Below are 24,831 nucleotides of genomic sequence, written 5' to 3' on the forward strand. Positions count from 1 at the left end.
AACTACAGCGCTTAAACAAGCACTAATGCATCGATTTTGATATTATCTCTGCCCTGGGATTACACACACCCTGGGGAATCGATCCCCAAGCTTGGCGAGAATCGGGGAGGCCTCCCAACATGCCGAGCTGGCCTGTTCTGGGAAAGGAGAACGTGTTTCAATTATGTCTGGGGGAAAAAACAGTGTTGTCATCCACCATTGAACGAAGCTTTCATCTTTAAATGATGTTATGCATCACATATTGAGAAAAATGAACTACCGGCTTATCTTGTTAATAGCGAACAAATTGCAACGTATCGGTGTGCATATACTGGATTTGTACGGGCACCATACGGTGGTAAGCTATCTTATATTTTCGTGCATATGACGTCATATTGTCCATGCTTCCAGATGAACACGTGCTATTTTGATAAATTGTAGCGATGAATGATCATTTTGGCTGTTTCTGGTAAGTTTTTCCAGGCTGACTGGGCACTGTCAAGGACAGGCATCTCGGTAAGTTGAAAGGTGCTCGGTCAAATGGAGAACTGATCCCCCAGGTTGACACAAATAAAGGAAAACTTTGAAATTGATTAATCACTTGTTATTCTTTTATGACAGGCACATCGAGGACTGCAGGACAGTCAATAATTGTTCAGGACTCAGATCGAGTCGCTTCAAAACTATTGAACCGGTGAAGGCAAACAGATAGATGATACAGAACGTGTAATATTCACCAATGGTTTAATTAAAACAACCGATTGTGGAGGGCAGAGACATGTATTCATCCACGACCGGAAGTGTGGCACAGTCACATAGAGCTTATTAAAATGCCAAGCTGTGGTAAATTCATGGCTGGGATGGATCAAAGAGGGTTAAGTCTCAATCTGCCTAATAGACGAAATATTGGAGAGGCAGTTGATCCGAATATTTAGAATTTGCGTCCGAGCGTCGCCCAATCACCTGATCGCCCATGAGGTGTATTGGTACTGAGAGGATTTGGCAAGCCAGTCCACAGAGCACATCGTCTGTTTTTCTGCTATCACCCATCACGTTGAATTATTGATACTCCAACGTTAAAAGTTGAAAGTTATGATTGAAATATATTATCAAGACTCTGAGAAGACACCAGCACATCCACAACTCGGACGCTGAACCGCACCACAAGGGGAGGCTATGGACTGAGTACCATGATCGTTCAGAATGGCACTACCTACGTTCGCCGCGCTCTGAAGTGAAGAATAAATACGAGTCGACGTCCAAACCTTTCATTATATTTAACCATCAAGAAATGAAACACTCCCCAAAGAGACATTATCCTTGCTTTGTTTGCTGAGGGTGACTCTTGTCAACAACAGTTACAAGTTGGAAAGTAACATCAACAAACAACAACTTTAATTTGAATCGAAAGATTGAAAGTGAAATTTGAATCGAAGGATTGAAAGTCTGTGATAACAAGTGATTCGTAATTCATTACAACTCTTTCAACTTGATTAAGAGTCTGGACAAATTGAGCTGAATCGCAACTCTTGATCGATCTGGCGAAGACGCGGTAATGTTTCTTTTGGCGGCAGAGGCAAGCAAATGAAATCCAGACAAGTGAAATGTACCCTATGGACTCGCTACCTCAAAATTCTTACACGGATGCTTAAGGTGTGACACTTTCAATCCCACCTGTGAGCAGTTGCGGCCTTGTTAATTTGAGCAAAATAAGTGCCACGCCTCTGCAGTCAGAAATATCTGATCTTAAAGTTTCTTTTCCTACAAAGCGCTTTTCCACTCCTTGCTCAAGGCGCTTCGACATCCTTTGCGTTTTTGCCTCTTACGTTGCAGTTAATGAATTCAGGCTTAGTCCAATACTAAGTTACGTTGTAGTTCACACAATTTGGCAGTTGAAACGGGACGGTAGCAAAAGCCACGCGCGATTCCAAGGCAGGACAGATTGTGTCCGAATTGTGAGCTTCGAGATATTGAGGATGAGTACCACTTTTGTATTGGTTTCTCGAGGTTTGGTGCTCAGCGAGCGCAGTATATAAGCAGTATTATTGGAGGAGACCTAATGTATATAAGTTTGTGCAATTGCTCAGTGCAGAGAGCAAGGTGGCTCTGACGAATCTTGCAAAGTTTGTGAAGGAATGTATGCAGTTAAGAATTTGATGTAATGGTGATGGGCACTTTCATTATGTTGCTTCTTTTGTACCACCCTATTCCTATGTTACTTGTAAATTTGTACCATAAGCCAGTGTGGCTTAGTGTCATTTGAAATAAAAACAAACAAAAACAAACAAACAAAAAACAAACAAAAAACACCATCTGTCTGTAACAAAGCCCGCTTGCACCTAGGCCGAAATTCCCATTGTTTTACAATTTTATCAAAGGGTCAGCAGGGCGACTTTTGGTAACATCGACCCCCTCAAAACAGCATTACAGGGGTCGTTAGGCCAAAACCAACGAGGGCATTTTAACGTAATGTCACGCAATCTCCTAGAAAATGTCAAGGAACAGCTGCTAAGGTTCAACCTTCAAACTCTGACGGAAAAGGAGTTTGTATTTCGGAAGGGATTGGAACCTATGACATCTCGATCAGGAGTTCAGCTCTTTAACCACCACGCCACCGTACTCACCATGTGTGAAACATGAACATATTAAACCATTTGTCTGCTCTTATTAAAGATATTTTGTAATCAAATACTTCGGGAAGCAGCACATCTTATTATTGTTAGTGGCTTCTAGTCCGTTCGTGTACATACAATGTATTGAATTTGCGTGTGTCACAGGTAAATAGAAGTGAATGTCGCCGCTGTTCATTTCCTATACGTGCTATACACATGTGTGTATTACATCCGTAGTTTTAACACGAGTTAATGCAGAGTAGGTTATATACCTGTATAATTGTTTACAAACAGCAATTTTTGAATTGTGTGTTTACATAATTACAAAGTATCACAATAATGAATGTACGGCATCGTCCACTTATTTATGAAGAGGAATGAAATTAAATGTAAATTTCTACAAGTGCAGCTCTCAAACCCACGCTCTTCAAAATCAGAAATAATTACATTGTACTTTTACATTGAAGCTGTCATGTTTCATTTGATACACAGCTTGACTAATGCATTCACCGTCATTCCCATGCTGGGAAAAACCTTGCATATTAAAAAACCCGCGAGTTTTGCAGCAATCATGGTGGCGTGCCGGAAGTCGATCCACTTTCCGGCAGCTCAGGACGACAAGCATATCCGAACTATGAGTGACACTGCAGACAGAGACAAAAGATTGTAGTCTGTTTCGTTCAACATTCAACATGTGTTGAATTAACAGTGCATCGCGTGCATACTACTGTACATGAAATGTATTACAATGTCTGCCAACCTGAGCTGGGCTACTGCAAGTACGGCTTGCACTTGCTGGCACTTTCGGAACAGAAAAACACGTATAGCTTAGTGTTTCGTCAATATTGCCCGCAGTCTTCGTTCCTCGAGCTTCGAGGGAAACGTAATGTAATGAGGGGAGTAAATTGCCATCATGGGGGACTTTAAAAGAACACTTGACGTTTTGTTTGAAGTAATTCCTCTTGAGCACCATATGTGAGCGGATTTTCGAGTGGTATGATGGTTCTTCAGTAAAACTCATGGCTTCTCTTTGAGTGTTGAATATTTCCTTATGTTTTCAGTTCCTAGTGTTTGTTCGATTCTGCTGGCTGCTGCGCAGCTTTCTTTCCCAGGAAGGCACTCTCCTGTATTCTGGCGAATAGTTTTACCCATCTGCCGTTCCCCCTTTAAAGACCTCAACAGAAGAATCTTACAAGAACCTTGTGAAGATTGTACGTCGACAAGAAGCTGAAATCTTATAGGAATCGAATCGGGCCAAATCTTCCGACCTTGCATGACCTTGTATACATCAGTCGTATTCATATTGAAAACCTGTCAGACATGTCGCCATGATTGGTGTCTTCCTTCCGGTATTGATTATGGTCCTCGAAGGCAGACATACGCAACAATTTAAAGGGACCCATTGGGCACGATATATGTTGGTTTTTCATGCGAGGCTGGTTTCCTGCTGGACCATGAGTTCTCCAAAGAAATGTAATTGAAAACTCATTAAATTTTCGCCGCGAGGTTTTTGTGGAAACTTCATTCACAGGCAAGGTTTTTGTAATACATGCGTCATTCTCAGGCAAGCTCTTTGTGGAAACCTCTTTCTCATGCAGGCGATGTCTTTTTGGGAACCTCATCTACAGGCGAGGTGTTTGTGGAAACCTCCTTCACAGGCGAGGTCTTTGTGGAACCATCATTCACAGGCGAAGGCTAGATGGTGAATCCAGCTGCTCTGTCACTGACAATAGTCACTACGCACGCGTGGAGAGCGTACTACATGTAAATTTCCTATATTCGTAGTTGGTATTCCCGGCCCTCTCACATCCAACCCATCCCCCACTACACCCATCTCGACGCATTAGATACTGGTGTGGCGTTTCTCCAATGCGATTCCCTAATTCTTTGATACCGAACCTTGAACACTGGATTATGAAGTAAACCCGTGATCCTGACAACCTACCGCATACAGAAACAGCAATTTATCACCATAATCTCAAATATATGGGATTTTTATATTTCGATGAACGGGGCATTAACCTGACTAATGCTACCATAATGAGAACATGGGGTGTGATTAATGGCAAAAACCAGCCTATAAAACAAAATTGATTAATGAAGGAAAAAACGTGTTTTTTCTATCTTGAATAAGCTATAATTTTTCTTTAGTATGGCAATAACTGGGGAATTTTATTAAGTATATGTACTAATATGAGACTAAAATGTGATTGCGTGACCATTATTTTGTGCGATTCATGATTTATAACTTTGTCCTGTCCGACAGGACGTTGTGACTGGTTTTAATGGTAATCTACCGCAAAATTAACATCCGCCGTAAAAATGAAGAAAACATACATGTACCTTTCTCTACTCCTGATTGGCCAAGACGGAATTTTACGGCGAGATTTTACGGGAGGTTTTGCGGGAGGTTTATGCGGCTGGTATTTTATCGGCCGTATATTTCTGATTGTCCCCTATCGCCTACCGAGTCCGGCCTGTTTTATGCCAGCACGCGCCTCAATAAGGTGCGAAGAAAGCTTCGGAGAGAACACGCCGATCTCTATCTGGAATTTCAGAATCTTTGTCGCTTCGAAATCCTTCTGTTCAGACGTCTCTCGCGAAACCAGTTAAAAACGGAATGTGACTTCTATGTAAACTAAATGTGTGACCCGCTCTACCAAAACTTGGCGCTTGTCGCATCTGAACTTGACGGGTTGATACGGACTTGTTGTTCATTTCCCTATTGTAGACCTTTTGTGAAATGTGACCAAATCAGTTTGTAATAGATTTCACAAAAGGTCTACAATAGGGAAATGAACAACAAGTCCGTATCAGCCTGTCAAGTTCAGATGCGACAAGCGCCTAGTTTTGGTAGAGCGAGTCACATGTATGCATGGCGTTAAAGAAACCCTTTAAGACAGCACTGCGTGAGGAAAACCCGTTTCACCTCTACCCTTTCCTTTGACTTGTGCAACCCACACTGTCTGTCGATAAACAGGCAGCGTTAATACGGAAGGCGATCGGGGTAACATGACGCTGGGTTTCAAAGGTATAAGTCCTACGTAATTGCTTGCTTTGAAACTTGAACTAAGTCTTCGCACGAACGGGGATTCTATACGCCTTCCGTGTCACCTTAACTCGGGAGCATGCTCATGCATTGACATACCGTCGTTCACGAGACACATGTACTTGGAGTTGGGTTGGTGTAAGTTAGATTATGACGACAAAGATATAGAAGAGTTGCTTAAATGTCTTTTTGCTTATGGGTTTTTTTGTACGGATCGCTTGAGTGTACAGACAAAATCATTCAAAAGAGATACAGCCCGATCAAAACCATAAGACGTATTTCTTGGGGGCAAACTTTGTCTCGGTCCTTTGAACGTGATATCCAAGTGGACTTTCTTTCTGCACTTTATCGTCCAAAAGTTTCTTTTTGAGCAAACGTGCTTCTGCTGGAAAAGTTCGTTCTGCTTTTCTGTTGCTTATGCAGTTCACTATAAAAACAATTCTTTAGGTGATCTACGAATATCAGCTGAGCTTTCACCTTGGAAAAGTCTTAATTGTCTTGCAATGGGTTGCGGGCGTGCTTCTCCTCGAAAAGTTTGTTCAGATTTTTGTTTCTGCATTGCTATAATTCCCCAGGTGATTGAGCCAACCTTTGCATTCTTCTTTGTATCGAGCAAAGATTATTTTTGTGCGGAGAACTTTTCCAATGAACATGATGAACAACCTCTGGTCTTATCGAAAGGGTAGAGGTGAGCGAGGCAGTTTGAGAAAGAATGATTTCTTAGCAACTTCGGGCTCGAACAGTGCCACTGGCGTTGCCGGTGTAACAGTAACAAATGCCCCTCTGGAAAAAGTGTCCGACCCTATTGTATTCTGCAATATGGTTCTGAAAGAGACCCTGACCGTCAATAGCTCAGAGATTGAAGCGCATAATAGAATCGTTTGTTTCCCGGGCATTCTATCCTAGGACATTTTAAACTTCTACGCCGGTATAAGCTTTGTCCTGATAATCCTTTGGTTAGACAGTATAGAACAATGGGGATTTAGGCCCAGGTGCGAGCGTGCTTTGTTTAGAGACAATAGTCCGTGGCCTCAATTCATTTTACTGCGAGGTAATGGTGCCAAAAGTGTTATGTAAGTCTGGGGGCAATCAATAAATAAAAAATGAAGGTTGTATTGTCTCGGTCTTAATAGATTTACATTATGACCCCCTTCGTTGCGTACGTACTGAATGAATGCAACTTAGAAGATCAACGTCTTAAAGGGACTGGTCGTGGAATTTACCTGGCCAAGAGAGACAATACCACCATTGAATATTCATAGGTTGGAGAGTCCAGGCCTATCAATTAGACGAGTGCATGTTTTTAACTCTCAAGTACATATTTGGAGAGGTATTGAAAAAAAAATTTTGTTGTGGCAAGTCTACAGATATAAAGAAATTATTTGATGAAAAAATTGATTTCGAATTTTGCTAATTTGGTAATAGGGGGCGTGTTTTGAGATTTTTCTGCTGGTTGGCTGAAAAGAGTGGAAATATCAATGTCTGTCTAATTTGTCGATTATCAAAAAATTTCCGTGGTCAACTACCAGTTTACTTTTCACCATTTACTTGCCCGACTGTCCGGAATATCATATCAAAATTTCAGATTCACAACCCCACGCAGTATTTGATGCGTCGCGGTCAAACATTGACAATTTAACTGCTAATAGGCTTAAAAAATCAATGGTGGTCTTGCCTCAGGAGGATAATACCCATGCTTGCCACCATGCGCCGCCACCTGTAGTAACACAATAATGCTCATCTCTGATAATGATTTTCACCAGTTTTGGACATCACTTGTGAATTTCAAGCTGGCCTGTGGTTCGAGTGCATTGTTTATTGCAGTCTATAAGTTTCAATTATCCTGTTTTGGGAAGTCACCTTTCTGCTCGAAGCCATTTTTGAATGAAAAACCAAAACCATCTCACGCCCAAGTTATCCCTTTAAGATATTCAGTGTACTATACCGTGTTTTGCATTTGAAAATCTGCAACATTTCTTGTGTAACTGGAGGCGGCAGGTGGTGATTCGATAAGATATGACTTTCATTAATGTTCCCATCGATTTTTCCGCCTGGCTTCTAACTTGTATCAAACATTGATGGTTGAGCTGATTCTATAAAAGACATTTGGTCAGCAGTGAATGAGTCGCCACAGCATTTGTTTATAAGCTTTCTGCTGATCAGTGTGGTGATGCGCGTGGAAGACTACGCATTGTAATTTGTTCCGCTGACCAGCTTGAGCGGAACGCGATGAAATCGGGGCATGCCGTGACTCCATTTGTGTTCCGCTGAAGCGAACCAAGCGGAACAAGTTACAATGCGTAGTCTTTAACGTCAATCACCACGATGACGATATCCAGGTGTATCCTTTCCATTGGCAAATTAATATTTTTTGCACTTTTTGGCTCGAAAACCAGTCCTTTAGTAAATTTAGTATAACTTTCTGTGACATTGTACACATGTAGATTTGCCAGTTTGTTATCATTAGCTGACATATTCTCTGACATATGTCATTGATCGACACCAAATGGGGACCGCAAAAGACCATACAGCGGAAATAGGATAAACGTCTACATTGTATTGCTGGACCTCTTTCTGCTCTACAAGTTCTTTGTTTGCTTCGCTGCCTTTTTGGCATTGATTGATCTGCTGGCGTGGGAGTAAATTTGCCATATATTGCCGGTGTAATGTTTTTGAGTGTTTCTGTTTTTGAGTGTTTCCCCTCATTGTTTGGGAACGCTCAAAAATAGATTGACAAGTTTTTCTGTGTATCCCCTCTATTGAAAAGTCATGGTCTCTCTAGCTGCCTATTGTTTGGAAACACTGACACATGGGAAACAACCACAGATGTTACACCGGGTCATCCCGCGCGCTCCCACCGTATATTAACCAATACTGGATTGAGAATTGCCTGTAGCCTAATGATCTGTGCGTGTCAGCTCACTTCTTCTGATAAGCCTATTCGATACAGCCAAGATTGGAAATTAATTTCCCCAGTAGCATCATGTATCATTATAGAAGAAAAGAGAGAGGATGATCCGATCGTGAAGCCACATGTTACATGATGGCATAAAAGATACTCTAATTGCGCATGAAACAGTTCCCTAAAGGGGTATGCCGTTCTTAATAACTGGTAGTCCATACAGGAAAATAGAAGTGCAGTAATACACAATGCCATAGTGCAGTTATTGTGCGTACGAATTTTCTGAAACTTGTCATTTATTGTACATGTATGTGTATATCGGTCTACATAACGGCATTGTTGGAATTTATATTCAGGACACAATTTACACAATTTGAAATTTTCAAATTCAATTACAGATTTTAAATATTTAACGAACGGCATAGGCCTTTGATACGATTCGGCGAGATTTGTTGGTTTAGGCCGCTACACTGAAAGCAGTTCACTTGCGTCACTTGGGAACATGGGGACCTGACCTTTCACCTATCCCTAGAGCCAAGAAAACTTCAACATGCGTCAGAGTCGCCTTCTTCACCTTTTGAAGAGTCATTTGAGCCCGGCATCATTCATGAGATGCGGAACCGTCTTGAAACCATTCCCCGGGCGATGACCACTTATCTTTTTCCTGAGAATCCCCGGAATCCGTCCGGCATCCCGGGCATGTGGCGTTCTTTGGCGATGTAGCATATCACCATCATGGGTATCGCTCTGATAAGTGTTGACAGCCCCTTTGCGGATCGGGAAGAAAAGTTGGTGCGCTGGTGGAAGGCTGGGAGGCACTGTACTGTTCGTTTAACGACACACCCGCTCTTCGCGAAATTCAAGTAAAAACGCACAGATACATCAAAAGGAAAATTCAATTCCGTAAGCGATTCCTTTTTTGCCTTGTCTTCAATATCAATATGATGCCGCTTTATTCAAGGCCTACATTTTAACTTAATGTGCAGCACTCTCTAAAATGATAAAAAACATTCTCTTTTCATTTTACCTTCTTACTTATTTACTTAGTCCTCTTCATGCCTAGAGGGCACACAAGGCTTTATCTTTTTATTTTAACTGTCATTGATTCTTGCTTAGATGCATACCTTTTTCAGCACTGGCGGCTTCTTTGATCTTCGCCTTTCAAGTATCACGAAAAATATCAATACTTCAAGGAATTTTTCTGCCATTTCGAACGATATTAAGTGTGCAATCCTCCCCTGCGATTCTACTCACGAGGAAGGAATTTTCTGTCGAAAGGTTGAAAAACGATGAACAGTATTGGGTGATATGAATAAAGAGTAGTAAATGCTTTTATCTAAAACTCCATGTACATTTACACTTGGCCTTTCTGGACAAAATTGAAGTAAAAGCATTTGCTAGCGCCTTTATTTCTATCACCCATTGCCAGTGTCGTTACTATCAAAGGATGGATACTTTGTCTTCACTATCCATCAGTTGTATTCCTCTCAAAAATATTAGCAGTTATTCCAAATTAGTCTCGTCAATGTCTTCAAGAATATCATTCTAAGTTTATTTCAATCTCATCAGTGTCTTAAAGGATATCATTCCAAGTGAATCTCAATCTCGCCAATATGTCTTCCAGCAGTTATTGAGTCAATGTAAGTTATTAATCCGACTGAGCAAATGTTTTGACGTTTCGAATGATATCGAGTTTGGCGTCTTAGGAATTGTCACTCTGACAACTGGGAGTACTCAATAGATATTTCCAGCTGTCATTGGTTTCAATGGACGGTCACTTGATCTTTCATCTTCTATCAGTAGAATTTCAATCACGAGAGTGAGTGGTAAATCCAAGTTGATCTCAATCTCGTCAATTTCTCGTACAACCCCTCTCAACAGTGATTTTATTACCTCCCCAGTCCTAGCGAATCAGTATCACTGATCATATTATCGAGTTAATAATATATCGCTTCCCCGCTCCCATCATCATTACTATTCATCTGGCAGTGTCTTAATGAAGATTCCGATGTATTATTCAAGCTCATATCGTGACCCCATGACCAGTGTAGTGATTTACGTGCCCAACCACGCACTGTAAGGTATTCCGTCTGCTTCCGCTTCAGTGGAATGAAATCGGTCCAACTTTGGTAGTAGGAACATAAAGACCGACTCCGTTCGTTAGAAAATTTGAAATTGAATCAGAATTTTAAAATTTCTAACTGCTCTTTACGAATAAGAAGGTGACACCGCCCGTTTACTGACATTCAGTTACCGATATTTACAAGATTTGAGGAAACTTTCCCTTCCCCAAATGTAGCAATTTTGCCAGGCTCTGTTGGAAACAAGATGACGCCAGATTTGGATTTTATGGATATATGGTTTTTTTCTCTCTTATATATCTTTATTGAGCACATATCTCTGGACCTTAATATGGAAAATACTAGTTACATCCACCAAAGACTCCCTTACAACTCTGAGCAAGCTAATCCTACCCTCTGTATACGTCGGCGAAGTCGGCTAACTTCAGACTCGTCACTATAATAAGTTTAGATCGTTACATCAGTTAACGCGCTAATTATACCTAGCCTGAAGATGAAATTGCTAATTAACATCATCGTAATGAGTGAGAAGACCTCTTAATGAAGTCCCGAGAGAGGCCATTACTTCTTTATCATCTCGTTTGTTGATGGATAGGTGTACCATGTCTTCGATTACCAACCGAAAGAAGTTTGAATATCAGACGTCAGGAAGATTTTTCGTGCCGGTGTAAAAGTTTACAATGTCCTAGGATATACAGTCCGGGGAACAGAGGATTCTTTTATGCTCTTTAATTGCTTAGCTATTGGCGTCATGGCCTCTTTAGAACCATATACAATAATATGTCAGATACAATAAACCAGGACAATTTTTCCAGGGGACATTTTCTACTTCTACACCAATTAAAAATCTGAGGGAATTTCGGTGCCGTGTAGGTCTTTCTCGACATGGAGTTTTGGCCAAAGGTTCTCCCATTGAGGCCTGGTTTGATAAAATGCGCGTATATAGTAAAACCGCTCAAAGGATACCCTTTGGGACGGGGGATTGCTGACTGAGGTGTCCTGATTTTGAATGAAAATGACATAATTTAGGACCAAAGTCAGTGTCCTTTAAATGAGTTGTTCTGCTTTTAGTGTTCGAGGTTTCCCTTTATAGATATTTACAAGAATTCATGAAGACTAGTCTTTTACTAATTCATGATATGCACCAATAAACGCGCTGTCCCACGATTCCCGCTAATTCCATCTCTTCTTACTTCGCCCTGACAACGCGCCGTCTGTTCTCATCTAAATAACCGAATTAGTCTGAAGGTGATCTTTTCTTATTCCGTGTCGCAGCCGTGGCCTATCTTTTAGTCACAGCTGTGTTATCTTGGTCATATAATGGTCTTAGCCCTGTGGCGAAGACGCTCGCTAGAGGATTTGAAGACCAGCGACTAAGGACACGCACCGAGGTGGGGGGTATCCTCGGGGAGGCATACTAGTGCTATTTAGCGGTGACTCTCGCAGTGGTTTGTTTCAAAGTCGTCATAACGCATCCTCAGAACTCGGCAAGTCCCCGCTGAACGACTCTGAAGCCAGGTGACGTTAAGGAACACGACCGTTCGATACTTAAAGACTGCATGACCGTACACTTTTATCATTATCCTTATTGATTGAATGAAAAATATATTCCCGTTTTTTTTCCAGCTTCTCACTTTCAATGTAAGTTATACAAACTTTCAATGGTAAAAGGTGTCATACGGGTTTCTTGCCAGGCTTGGCTGTGGTTTTGCTTCGAAGTAAATGCTTTCATTTCCAGCCACCTTTCGTGTGGTCCAGTGTACTGCAAGATAAAGTCAAGTCAGCCATTTTTATTCCCGCCTATTTGCTCAGAGCTTTTGCATAGAGTTCTGGCGAAGGTGATAGGCTGTTGTTGCGTAGTGGTTCGAATGGTGGCGGCCATCTTGGATTCGCGCGGCGGCCATATTTCAGTTCTTAAACAGAGTCATTACCGCTTAAAGCTTCGGTTGTGGTGCGTGGTGGAAGGGAGATTTGATTCAGGAAGCATGCTACTGTAAATATTGCATTAAAACAGACTGGATTCTGTATCAAATACAATTAATTTAAAATGCCCATGATCATGCGTGTACATAGCGATACCAGATCGGTAAACTACTTCATAAACACCTCTGACTGCTTGAGAGTGTCACATTTATGAACCGTTATTGACTCTCAGTAGGGCAGATCGATAGAAGAGCAAATAATACTTCATAAAGATGACACATTACATGTACAGTTTCTGTCAAAACGAAATGCTTTTCCAATGCCAACATCTGAAGGTTTTTGAGCAAACAAGGCATCAGTGCAATTTCGAAATTGACTTTCAAGACCCTAGATAGACCACAAGGTTTATCAGGCGGGTACATTTGCTCATACATCGTGCTCTTTAAAGGTCTGCTGCGTTTGTTGATTTGAATATGAATTTGAAACTTTCCAATTCTGTAAATACGTACGAGTTTGAAAATGTTCAAAATGCCGTTGTGTAGACTGGCATACAATTACTACAAATGCAACGTTTCAGCGAATTCGTATGCATGATAACTGCATTTCGGCAATATGTATTTCCTTTTACCTGTGAGCCACTCGAAAAAAGATACACCTATGGCATAGGTCTTTAAGGACATCACAAAAACGTGTTGAAATCTCAGAGAAGTTGACGTTCCTCTGTAGCTGCAGATGGCGATGAAGTGTTTTGTATCCGAGCTCTTCAAATGTAAATACATCACTCATGTTGTCGTTTACCTTGAAGGTCAACGCCGTTCGTGTTAATGTATTTACTTGTGGCTGAGGAATTACTAGTACATGTATAGCCTATGTGTATCATTCTTAGTATAGCCTATGTGTATCATTTTACAAAACGACAATCCAGTGCGTATAAACACAATTGGAAATTAAACATTTTCAAAATCGATTTTCAAAATCATATTGCTTGTGAAATAACTGTTGTTGCTGTCGGTAATACAGAAGAGTCCTAACTGACCGTGGTTCGGCCGGAGTTAAAAGTGCTTCGATTTATTATGTAGTCTTTGCTTTTTTGCAGGATTGCCGCCGACCTGATGCTATTCACGGCGACCCTCCTTTTACCCGTGTGTATGGCTATCATCCCGTTCTGCAAGGCTCTATGGTTACTCGCGGTGGTCCTTGCCGTCATGGGACTCAACATGGGCTGCATCGATTGCTTGGCGAATGTTCAGATGATCAAGACGTTTGGGGAGTCAGTCACACCATTCTTACAGGTAAGGATATTATGTTAAAGATATCCATGAGGGAGTGACTCAACATATGAAAGCGGCAAAACCGCGGCGGTAAACTTCTAACGTAGTCGAATCAGTCTCTAAAGCTAACTTTGCACTAAAGCGCCCAAAGGCTAAAAACTGCGTGGATTCCGCAAGTGTTGGTTAGTTTCGAAGTAAGTTTTTGGCTCGGCAATGGTGACTGACAAAAACGTCTGTAAAAGCGGCAAAACACGCTACGGTAAACTACCGATAGTTTAAATAGGCTTTGAACCAAGTTTCCACGAAAGCGGCAAAAGGCTGGAAACCGGAAACTGCGCGGCGTCCACTAGTGTTCGGTGTAGGTTTTTGGTTTCGCAGTGGTGACTGACGAAAAAGTGTAAACGCGGCAAAACTCGCTGCGGTAAACCGCTATTAGTGTAGTCATGCATTAATCTATCGGTTCACTACGTCACAGCAGCTTCTTCTGCTGATCAACCATCCTTTGGTGAACCTATGATAATGTGAGCAAGACATAACATAGTCGTATGTGTTATTTGGGATTAATAGGATTATATCGATTGTCAAGCAGTCCAATTACATGTAATTATACTTGGAGGTCGTCCCAGATGGGATGTTATGGCAGTCGTACACGATAATGACAACAGAGAAATCGGGCAAATAATTTTTGCGCAGTAGCCCGGAAGGGCAGTGTCATTAACTTATGAAAAAGCCTATAGGTACCAAATTTGACGATAGGGAATTGTCAGCATTTCGATTGTTTCAAGTTGCGCTTTTGTTCTTTGTTTTAAGCCCTTCAGTTTATACATGAATTAATTCCTATTTCAGGCCATGCACTTTTTCTACGGCCTCGGAGCATTCGTCAGTCCAATGATAGCAGAACCCTTCCTACTCAACACAGATTGCTCGGGCATGGTGCACAACTTGGCCGCCCTGAAGGCCCACAATATGACCATTACACTAATTAGTCAACTCCCGCACCAAGTCCTGGCGAACGAGACGGGAGTAGAGGAACAACTGCACGAGGCTCAAGTTGAAACACATATCAGATACGCTTTCTGGATCATGGCTTGCGTTATGGTAGGTAAACCCATAGCCAGGCTTTACGAGGAACTACAGGCCCGGCCCCCTCACTCAGCAAATCTAAGGGGGCCTGTAATCGCACCAATTTCTGAGATTGCTCTTCAGGGGGATTGCCATCTAAACTTGGACCCCTTTCATGGGGATTTCTTGTAAGAAATAACTCTGTTAACACACATTTTTTTCACCTCATCTTCATTAGTTAGAAGTTTCTTAACTGGATACCTGGTAAAATAAGAAATGTTGTCACAACTTTTGACGAAAAAGCACCCCTTTTGACAAGTTGCAAAATAATTCTGAAAAAGTACCCCCTTTCCTCGTTTTCTCACGAATTTAAAATCCAAATAACCCCATTCCCCGAGAAAATTGGAACGCGCGCGCGGCCCCTAAAGTATCTGACTGGGAGGGGCTTCAATTGGCTAATTCAGGCGAGTGCACCAGGAACCTTGGTTGTCAAATACGATATACTACACTGTGAAATGGTAGAGACCCCTAGCGGCGATTTCTTGTAACTCGATCTGACATACCTGCCTCCTGCCTATAGCCTCCCTTTAAATTATCCCCTAGATCTCATGATTCATGCCAAGTCATGCCTGGCCATAAAATATGACTATAAAATATTGATTACCAATATGCCGTAGGCGTTTGTAAGCCTTATGAGAGCATGGCCTGATTCTCAAGATCCGTAGAGTACAATTGTCGATTATGCACACGGAAGAATCTGTTATTAATGCTTGTATCGAGATATTAATGTCAGAGGTCCAAGATGCCCAATGAAAAAGTATACAGTGGAACCTTCCTTAGTGGACATCTCTCTAATAAGGCCACCCTACACCCTCACTATTAATGTCACTAGTTTTGGTCCTTAGTCGGTTGTTGCAATTTAACCCGACCTCCCTGATCAGGACACCCCTCTATTAACATGAGTAATGATAGTACTTGTCAGTCACAAGGGTAACTTTGATAGAGTGGCTCTACTCTAATTTGTGTTATTGTCAAAGATTAAGTGTATCATCAATATTTCGGGTTACATGTAACACTAATTAAACAGCGATTCAACTCTGTTTTCGAGATGATATCTAGTGTGGCCATCTTCCTTCTAAAACAAGAACCAGCACCAACTCGATCTTCCCCGGTTTTGGATCATTTTTTTCTGATTCGCCAGATATCCCATTCATCAAATTTTGGAATCCTTGGCCTCTTTGAACTCTTTGCTTTTTCTTGTTAACTCTTCGACTGAAAAACCAACCCACTTTTCTTCCAGATTCCCATTTCACTGTGTAGTGGCACCCTGGTAATAGACAGGCGCAGCTTCACTCATGAGTCAATACATCAGTGCTTGGTAGAAGCAAAGACATATCCCCTACTTGGAATCATGCCCGCTTTGGACTCGCTTCGTTAACATGTTTCCACTTTGGAATCAAAACCACCCAACTTTTCTTCCAGATTCCCATTCCACTGCTAGTGGGCAGCCTGATAATAACCAGACGCAGCTTCACTCAGGCATCACATGAACGTTTGGTTGAGACAGAGAGTAACTACTCCATAACCGATGGGAAAACCAATACAAACCAAACTAGTGAAAAACACACAAGTAAAGCAGGTTTAGGTAGGTTTATTTGCCAAGAATTCGTGAAACACGACTCCTTGATTTGCGCGTTGGCCTTGTTCAGGAGGGAGTTTTCGCAAAGCGCCCGAAACGCCAACCTAAACGCCTATCCCGTTGTTCGATTCCTTGATGATGTTGAGCAATGCGTTTCAGAGGCTTGGCGAAGTCTCCCTTTTCGCATTAGACTAGTAGAACAGTGTTGCCACCTAGAATCCTGTGCTGCAAGACCAGGGACTCTCATGCAGTCTTATTAACGGCAAAGCATGGGCACCCAAAACGACTGCCAATGCAGGCTTCGTATACTGTGCATGAGAGCATGTACATGTAGCCGGGGTTCGGTCTAACATCGGTGAACCTGGAGTATTACTTTATTGAGGTGTTGATCCCAAGTCATTCATTTCATAGTCATGTAAGCCACTGAAACCACTTGGGGTATTTTTGAGTAAACATAAAGCTATTTTGCCCCTTACTTCGCTAAAATTAGGTTATGTCTTACTGCTGGGATGCATTAAGTTTCTCTGAACAAGGTTTCATATGTGATGGAGACTGACCGACATGCCCAATTTTTCTTGCAGATGAAAATGATGGCGAAAAATTTGTGTATATTTATGAGCCTCGCGAAATAGGTAGAGCCTCAATTCATAATCTGAGCATGTTTTTTCCAATTATTAAAACATCATTTCCTCTGTCTATGTCTCCGTTATGAAACATGATGACACGCAGACCATCTCTCATGAAAACATCACAAAATAATTTTCGATTTGACACAGTCGACAGAAAGCATACTGGTATGTACAAACAAAGTCATCGAAAATTTGGCCAATTAGCAAATAGTTATTGCACTTAGATTAAAATTAAAAGACTCGATTTCTGGTGGTTTGTGTGTTTGTCCTAAGGATGGCCCATGTTACATTTCTGTCTCTCAGTCCCTGCTTAAACCAACTGTGTTCCCCCTGACGGCTCCAGAAAAAGCTGTATCTCAATGTCAAAAATATCCCTGGTGTTACGGACAAGTGTATAGTAGAGGTCTGTCTTTGCAAAATAGCCCTCGTCCTTTCTCGGCCTTGACATTGATTCCTAAGTATCATTTGATCATCAACTAATAGTATACTTACGCCACTAGGGCCTATTGCATCGAAAATCAATACTTCAAAAATAATACCTGGCCGATTTTACTGGAACAACATTTCTATTGAAACCAACACATCTTTGCGGATGTGGGCGACCCACGTTGGCCTGTACATAGCTACCCCAACCTAACCATTTGACGCGCCTGGTGCCTAATTTTGAAACTAATTTAACTGGAGAGGTGAATTAGTCACTGCTTTTGTGTCCTTTCGAAACTCGTTTCTTTCTGGCTACGATTTCCGTTAATTAAACTTTTTCAAAAGGAATTTTGCTGCTATCAAATCCTCATTAACCTATCTCATGTATTGTGTTTCGAAGAAGCTTTTCTCCGCCTTACACTGTGCCATTCATTACCACTGGTCGTGTCCCGTTTGAGCGCCGGATCAAGGGCATTGCTTGAAAGGCATCACAGTGTGTCGCTTGCGGTGAATTTGGCTTCATACAGGTGATCAGGTCACGCACCGTTAATAAAGTTTTAGGCCATTTTACAGTTAAATCGGCTCTACACTGTATCTTCATGCTTATTACTTTTTTCGAGACGTACTATTACCCGGGGAGGAACGCTTTCACAGCCAAATTGACCGATCCTTGCCTAGCAAACCATTAGATCTTCGTTATAGGTTTATATGTATGATAATTTCAGGGTTTGGGGTCGTGAAGTATAGGGTGATTTTTGACGGCGTTTTACCCGGGTGTCAAAACAACTGGACTGAACCTTCATCATTTTCTTCATTTTAAACACGCCAAATTCACATTAAATAGGAAATACATCCTAAATGGAAATTACCATTCAACTGGTAAAGGTGAAACTGCGCATAGCATAGCTTTCAGGCTGTATTGTCGAGCGTAAGCTGATTGGTTTAATACAGGTGCGTGACCATCATATCCCAGCGCGTCCCCGTAAAGTTCCCATCACCATCATGTTCCCGTTATTACCCCGTTTTCTTATGTCAGTGTCGTGAGAAGCGAATTTTTGGGCTTATCTACTGGTGTTATTAGGTTAGGGTGCACCATCGCCAAGGTCCGAGGATGATTTGTCTTGTCATAAAACGACGTGATGTTTAGCAATTTCCTCTTCAAACTGGGGTGACGCCGTGATAATGTTCTTCACCCGAAGACTGCATAATGAAGAAAGAGGAAGGACATTGTACACGTAGTGTGATCAGAATTCAGGGGGGAAGAAGAAGACACATATTGATATAACTGGCATTCAAGCAGATAAACTTACAAAGATCTCGCATCATTGCATGTGTACAAGTATTTGCGCCTTATATAAGCGATGCTACTGATAAAAGCATATCGCTTATTTGCAGAGTCATACTCAATGTCATATATTTTAACCAATGTGCCGTTCTTCCTTCTAAGATTTACACGTATCATATTTCTTATTTCAGCTGCGCGGTCGGTATGGGAAAAATCAACAGAATTATTACCTTCTAAAGAAAGGTGCTGCGGGTCTAGTACAAGTCAAGTGGTTTTCCTCACACTGGCCACAGCATTTATGTTATTCATATACGATGGCTTACAGGTCAGTACATGGATTTCTGAAGCGCTTTTTCTTCGTCTTTTGGATCCTCAATATAAGTAAAGCGCCGCGCAAATTGATTTCCTTGCATTCTGGGCCAAGTCCAGGTTCCGAGTCATCTGGTATTCCTGAATTCCGAGTTCCTCAATGGCTTCCTCGCAAAAATGGCTTTTCCACGGTATACCCAAATATGATAGTACGTGTACATGTAATTAACTGACAGGTGCATTCGGAGCTACTGGGCCTGCTATTCTTGTTACAGAGGGACGATGGCCACACTATTCCCCAGATCCGAATGCATATGTTGAATCAGGACGTTATCGCGTCTTTAGCAGTAAGGGAGCGCTGTTTTCCTTGCTCGGAATAGCATTCCGCGAAGATGACGTCACTGCAGCTGCTGCCCTCTATTTCCCCATCGCTGAATTACAGGCAATGTCGGACAAACATGCGGTTTCGTAATGGATTCAGGCTTTCTAACTAGGGCAGTTAGATTCAATCTGGCACATGTCCGAGTGTTGGAAATACTACATTTCTCTCTCTGACTCTATGGTATCATTCATGCTAAAAACAATGCAGGGTCAAAGGTAATTGACTTTGAAATAAGCTCAAATGCGTAGAAATAAGTGTCGACTGTCACGTGACTAAAACGTCATCAATATCTTATGCAAATGACCTTGTGAGCTATAAATAGTAACTTCGCGGAATGCTATTCAGGAATACGATACGACTCGGAACCTGTATTTGGCACATAATGCCCGTAGTTCAGGATTCGGATTCTCCGGGGTGCGTAATTTACATTATATTAATTTCCTTTTCTGGTCGTTTCAGTCTGCCTTTGGTGGATATGTTTATGCCTACGCACTAAAAAGTATAGTTGGTTTGAAGAAAACTGAGGGTGCCTATCTCAACGCATGTTTTTGGGTAAGTAAATTATATTTTTACTTCAAGGTTGTTTGAAATCAAAATCATCACAATCAGCTTGCTGACCCTGACCCCTGACCCTGACACAGTCCTCTGACCCTGACCTTACTGCGTATTGGTCAATAGCAAGAAAGAGAGGTCGAGGAGCTCGGCCATTGTACATTTTTGGCTCTGCAGTGCTCATCACTCATTAGCTATTAAGATTTTCTACAAGCCCCAATCTCCAACGCAGTGACGACTGTATAATGTATTGGAATATTGTGCGTGTACGGAGACTAGTATCTAAACATAATTAAATTCGTTTAAATTTTGCCCGTTTTTATTTAAATGATAAAATCTCATGAACACTCGCATGCACTTTCCCCCTCCTTGTGCGCCTCAGTACACCGCAGTACGATTTTGCGTGGTTTTTGCCAATAACATGTTAAAATGTCTTCTTTCAGGGCACGTTTTCGATAGGTCGCCTTCTATCAGTTTTCGTTGCAACGAAATTTAGCCCGGCGTTCATGTTAATGTGCAATATAGTAAGTATTTCTTTGAGACCCGTTATAATTAAGATAATCACCCATTTTGGCACAGGATTGACCGAGAAATTAAGATATGTTAATACATCATTTCGTCGAAAAATATGTTTTGAACCCTCAAGTTCCTTGTCATGCACTGACTTCTCGGAACGTTCCCGCATCGTTCGAGGGAATGCGTTCAGGAACATGTCAATTGTATGGAAACATGTCGGTGATAAATCGAGAGATTTCGTAAATCTCTTGAATTACAAATTACTAATTAGGAGCTCGCGTTACTTTTTAATTTGTTATGTATCTTAAGGTTCCGGCCATGCATGCCCACATCCGAGCTTTGGCCTATTGATGAAATGCGTACGCTACATATATGTATAGCTATAATCCAACCTTGCGTCAGGAATTTTGGCGGAGGCGCAATGACTTCAGGGCCGAGGCGCGTACCTTACGAATTCTTCTATTTTTTCAGGGCGGAAGTTTATTTTCAATGATTTTGATGGTATCACTCCGCCACGATCACGTGGCGCTGTATATAGGCACGTGTATGTTCGGCATCTTTCTCAGTAGTATCACGCCCACTGCTTTATCCCTGGCGGAGCAGTACATTGACGTCACATGTAAGTAGAACCCAGTATAGGCTGTATGTTTAGCGCCCCTTGTGTAGCTCCGTGTCATTGATCAACTGCACTCATAGAAATAAAGGTTTTCGAGCATTTGTAAAACCATTAAAGGGTTTGGGACCAACACAAATATTTACTCCGAGATATTTGAACTATAACCTTTTTATTAGAATCCCTATATTGAATGTTTTAAAACCATGTCTATGTCTCCTTCAGCGTCGATAACAGCGGTCATCGTAACTTTGGCTGCTCTCGGGGAGATGATATTACCAGTCGTTGTAGGGAATGTAAGTACCCCTGCCCCAATCCCACCCACCAGTTCCATCGCCAGCCAAGCGGTCATCCAACTGACCACCCAACGCTGATGGATCGTGAATCGAACCTTTCTGCAATCCATGCGCCGCGGGGTAGATCGGCTGGAACTTCAACCAACGAAATACTTTTCAGGGTCACGAACGGAAAAAAAAACACAATGTTTATCGCGCGGGCTTTGCGGTGGGGATTTTCTCGGCTCAGACTCTCACCGTAACATTTACTAGGCTAACGATTTCTCCTGCTTTTCTTACAGCTGTTTGTTATACTAGGCCCTGTTAGTTTCCTGGTGACGGGAGTTATTATGACTGTGTTATCTATCGGCGTGTTCATGGTCATATGGTGTATCGGGAAAAACTCACCTAAACAATTAGGTAAGGTAAACATCAATTGAAAATTTGACTCGATTCCGAGAGAATCGACTCAAACTTTAGTGTAAATTCACCATTCGGACGACATCATTGGCGCCAAAAACATTGCACCTCGAATAGAAAAACGTGTTCAACAAGCCAATTCAGACCTTAAAATCTGCTCTACAACTATTGGTTATCAAATCACTGATATATATATATGATAGGTGGAGAAGAAAAAAATGTATTTCGAACTTTTAGGAGAACTATTTTGGCAATTCACTCTGCCACCTCATAGTCCTCGTCACAATCCTTATGTGACGAGGACTGATTTTCCAATTGTGACGACGATGAATGGCATTCGAGGGACTAAGTCCCAGATTCTCGTTCCCTGTAACCCTCTAAGGTTAGATTAGAAAGACGGGTCACTGCGTAGGGTCTGCCGTATCAGACTTCTACTCAAGGATTAGAAATAGAGCGTGAGGAAAGACTTACTTTTGAATACCGACACTGCTTTAGGAGATAGCAAAGGACATTTGATGAGTTACCTGTTAATAAAGTCGCACCATACTCCAAATTGGCCAAAGCTGATCGGGTCCGCCCCACCTGCCAGTAAGAAGTGCCTTTAAATAACATATTAATATTTCCCTACTTTTTCAGCTAAAACAGAAATGTCAATGGTATGGTGCCATGCATGCTGCCTGAAGCCCAAACTCGACCATGATGAATCCCAGCCGCACACAGTCAAGTATTACTCAAGGATGTCGGAGAGCAACAGCAGTATAGAAATGGTTGACCAGAAAAATGAAGAAAAGGTCATGGACTCATAGGTCAAGGTCAAGATCATTTGGAGCCACGCTTTGGTGCAAATGTCAAGGTCACATCGTTGACGATGGAATCAGAAAACGTCATCATTTGATTATTCTGTTTGGAGTGTGGAGTTCGGCGGAGTTTGGCGGGAATCAGCCTTTGATTCGGTTGACCATATTTTTCGACTTATATGTTTGGGGTACATCATGTGGTTATTTCAAATAGTTTTATAGTAAAAAAGATTGTGAAAAATAGGAGTATGATGGCTGCGTTTTACATTGAAAGTAGCAGACATTTTGTGAAATTCTTGAGTTTCACATTTAGGTCAATTTTATTCGGAATCCAGGTGGTAATGACCTACTTTACTTTCTGTTGTATTAAACTTGAATTTCAAGAGCTGGTGGTCGGCTTCACAAATTTAAAGGCTATTACTGACCAATTTTGAAAGTAAATTTCAGGTAAAGAGACGTTCTTATTCTCCAAATGGGGTCACTTGAACCCCCGACATGATGATGCATTTGTGAACATGTTAATACTCCTCCTTATAATTGACCTGAGGCAGGGAGTGCCTTGCTAAATTGATGATGGAATACAATATTTCTATTGGTTGTGCATAATAAACCATGTGATAGAAAATGTTTTGGGATGCTGTGATTGGTTGTTATGTTTCTTGTTAAAATTTCCTCGGAATACGTATTGAATGTATGTATATCTTATAATTCAAACTGCGCTATTGAAATAACGGTTATGGAGCTTTGGAAAAACCTGCTGACTTTTTTGGACGGCGCTAGTCAGAGAAGGTTGGAGGACGGGCGGCAATAAAACATAACTTTTTCGGGACTTTATCTTCAAGTGAATATGATCTGATGAGGACACTGGTCGTTGTGAACGGAGTGCTGTGATATACCACGTTTGGTCAGTCTCAATGTACATGTATTGTGTCGACGCTTTTTTTCCCGGTCTGGGCGTTTCGGTTCCACAAAGGCATTTTACACGTAATGTTAGTCTTTTGTCCAGGCGTATCTCAACCGGGTAAATAGTACAAATGTACTGTATAATTGTATCGTGCTATTTTCTTGACATTTTGATGGTTCGTAGTTTTTCGCGATGTATGATATTCAAGTTGTGATGTTGTATCGAAAACAGATTTCCTATCAGTGCTTCGTTCTGCGAAGGGGGCAGGTGGTGACCGTCAATTACGTCACGACTCCTCGGCTGTTTTCCTTCCCCTGAGAACTACACTGCTCCAATGCACGCAGTATATTACTAAACCAAGTCGAGCATTTTAGAAGACAGAAGAACGTTTTGCTGCAATCATTCAGTAACCTCATTTATTTATCTGTGAAAATGTCATCACTACGTTTTCCGAAGAAAGGATTTATATCCACCAAGAAAGAAATTATGTATGTAAAAATGTACAGAGAAACTTTGCGGCCGCGACGGAGTCCCGTAACGACGAAAACGGGTGTGACGTCACTGACGGGTCATCAAATGAGAAGGAGTGTTATGATGAGACTAGTTACACGTTTGTATTGTAGTGTATTCCGTTGCCTCTGTGAGGTTAGGATAGAAACTATTGTGTATGCTCTCATGATGTCGTACCACACGACAGACGTCTGAATTTCTACGGAACAGTCAGCACTTTCTTCGATTTTTGTTGGAGGTATATCTTAGAGGTAGAAGTAAGTAAATGGCCGCCATGCCTTTTTACCAATTTTTGAGTAATTTCAAGTATTTTCTTTTTGGGATGCTTCAGAGGAGGCACGAGTTCATTGTACAAAAGCCTACGTATTTACATGTTTTCTAAGCCTGACTCACTGACCACCCAAACTCCAAAAATAGGGAGGTTTCGCAACCGCCCGGTTAGGCCCTTCGACGACGTTTATCTATTGTTAAGGTAAACTCACACAATAGATAAACGTCGTCGTTGGGCCTAAACGGGTGGTTGCGAAACCTCACTAATATCATTTGGCCTCGTCGATTTCGATAATCATTCGACCCAAAAACCTCGGGGATGGGTCGGCATAACGTTCGACGACTTAGACTGCTGTAAACCTATAAATTTTCGCGGCGCCCGTTTTATTTTTGTAGATTTTGCGAATAACTATACATAACATAAGGGT

The 24,831-nt window shown here is 41.6% G+C and overlaps 1 protein-coding gene across 4 annotated transcripts in view; it reads left to right on the forward strand.

Moving 5' to 3' along the window:
• The window catches only part of LOC135491211 (major facilitator superfamily domain-containing protein 4A-like), a 34,721-nt gene extending 10,153 nt beyond the window's left edge, over positions 1-24,568 (forward strand). Inside the window, exons 2-13 of one of the 4 annotated variants that reach the window (XM_064776934.1) lie at positions 12,250-12,264; positions 13,643-13,838; positions 14,664-14,915; positions 16,362-16,524; positions 17,100-17,150; positions 19,047-19,180; positions 20,006-20,098; positions 20,542-20,622; positions 21,086-21,233; positions 21,453-21,523; positions 21,805-21,922; positions 22,559-24,568. In XM_064776934.1, coding sequence (XP_064633004.1) covers positions 12,250-12,264; positions 13,643-13,838; positions 14,664-14,915; positions 16,362-16,524; positions 17,100-17,150; positions 19,047-19,180; positions 20,006-20,098; positions 20,542-20,622; positions 21,086-21,233; positions 21,453-21,523; positions 21,805-21,922; positions 22,559-22,728 — 1,492 coding nt within the window. In that variant the 3' untranslated portion in view covers positions 22,729-24,568. Of the gene's footprint in view, positions 1-12,249; positions 12,265-13,642; positions 13,839-14,663; positions 14,916-16,361; positions 16,525-17,099; positions 17,151-17,294; positions 17,313-19,046; positions 19,181-20,005; positions 20,099-20,541; positions 20,623-21,085; positions 21,234-21,452; positions 21,524-21,804; positions 21,923-22,558 lie in introns of all 4 variants that reach the window. The other 3 variants (XM_064776938.1, XM_064776937.1, XM_064776939.1) reach the window with 3 other exon arrangements.
• The last annotated feature ends 263 nt before the right edge of the window (positions 24,569-24,831 follow it).

Source organism: Lineus longissimus, chromosome 7 (assembly GCF_910592395.1).
Source record: "Lineus longissimus chromosome 7, tnLinLong1.2, whole genome shotgun sequence".
NCBI classification, from domain to species: Eukaryota; Metazoa; Nemertea; class Pilidiophora; order Heteronemertea; family Lineidae; genus Lineus; species Lineus longissimus.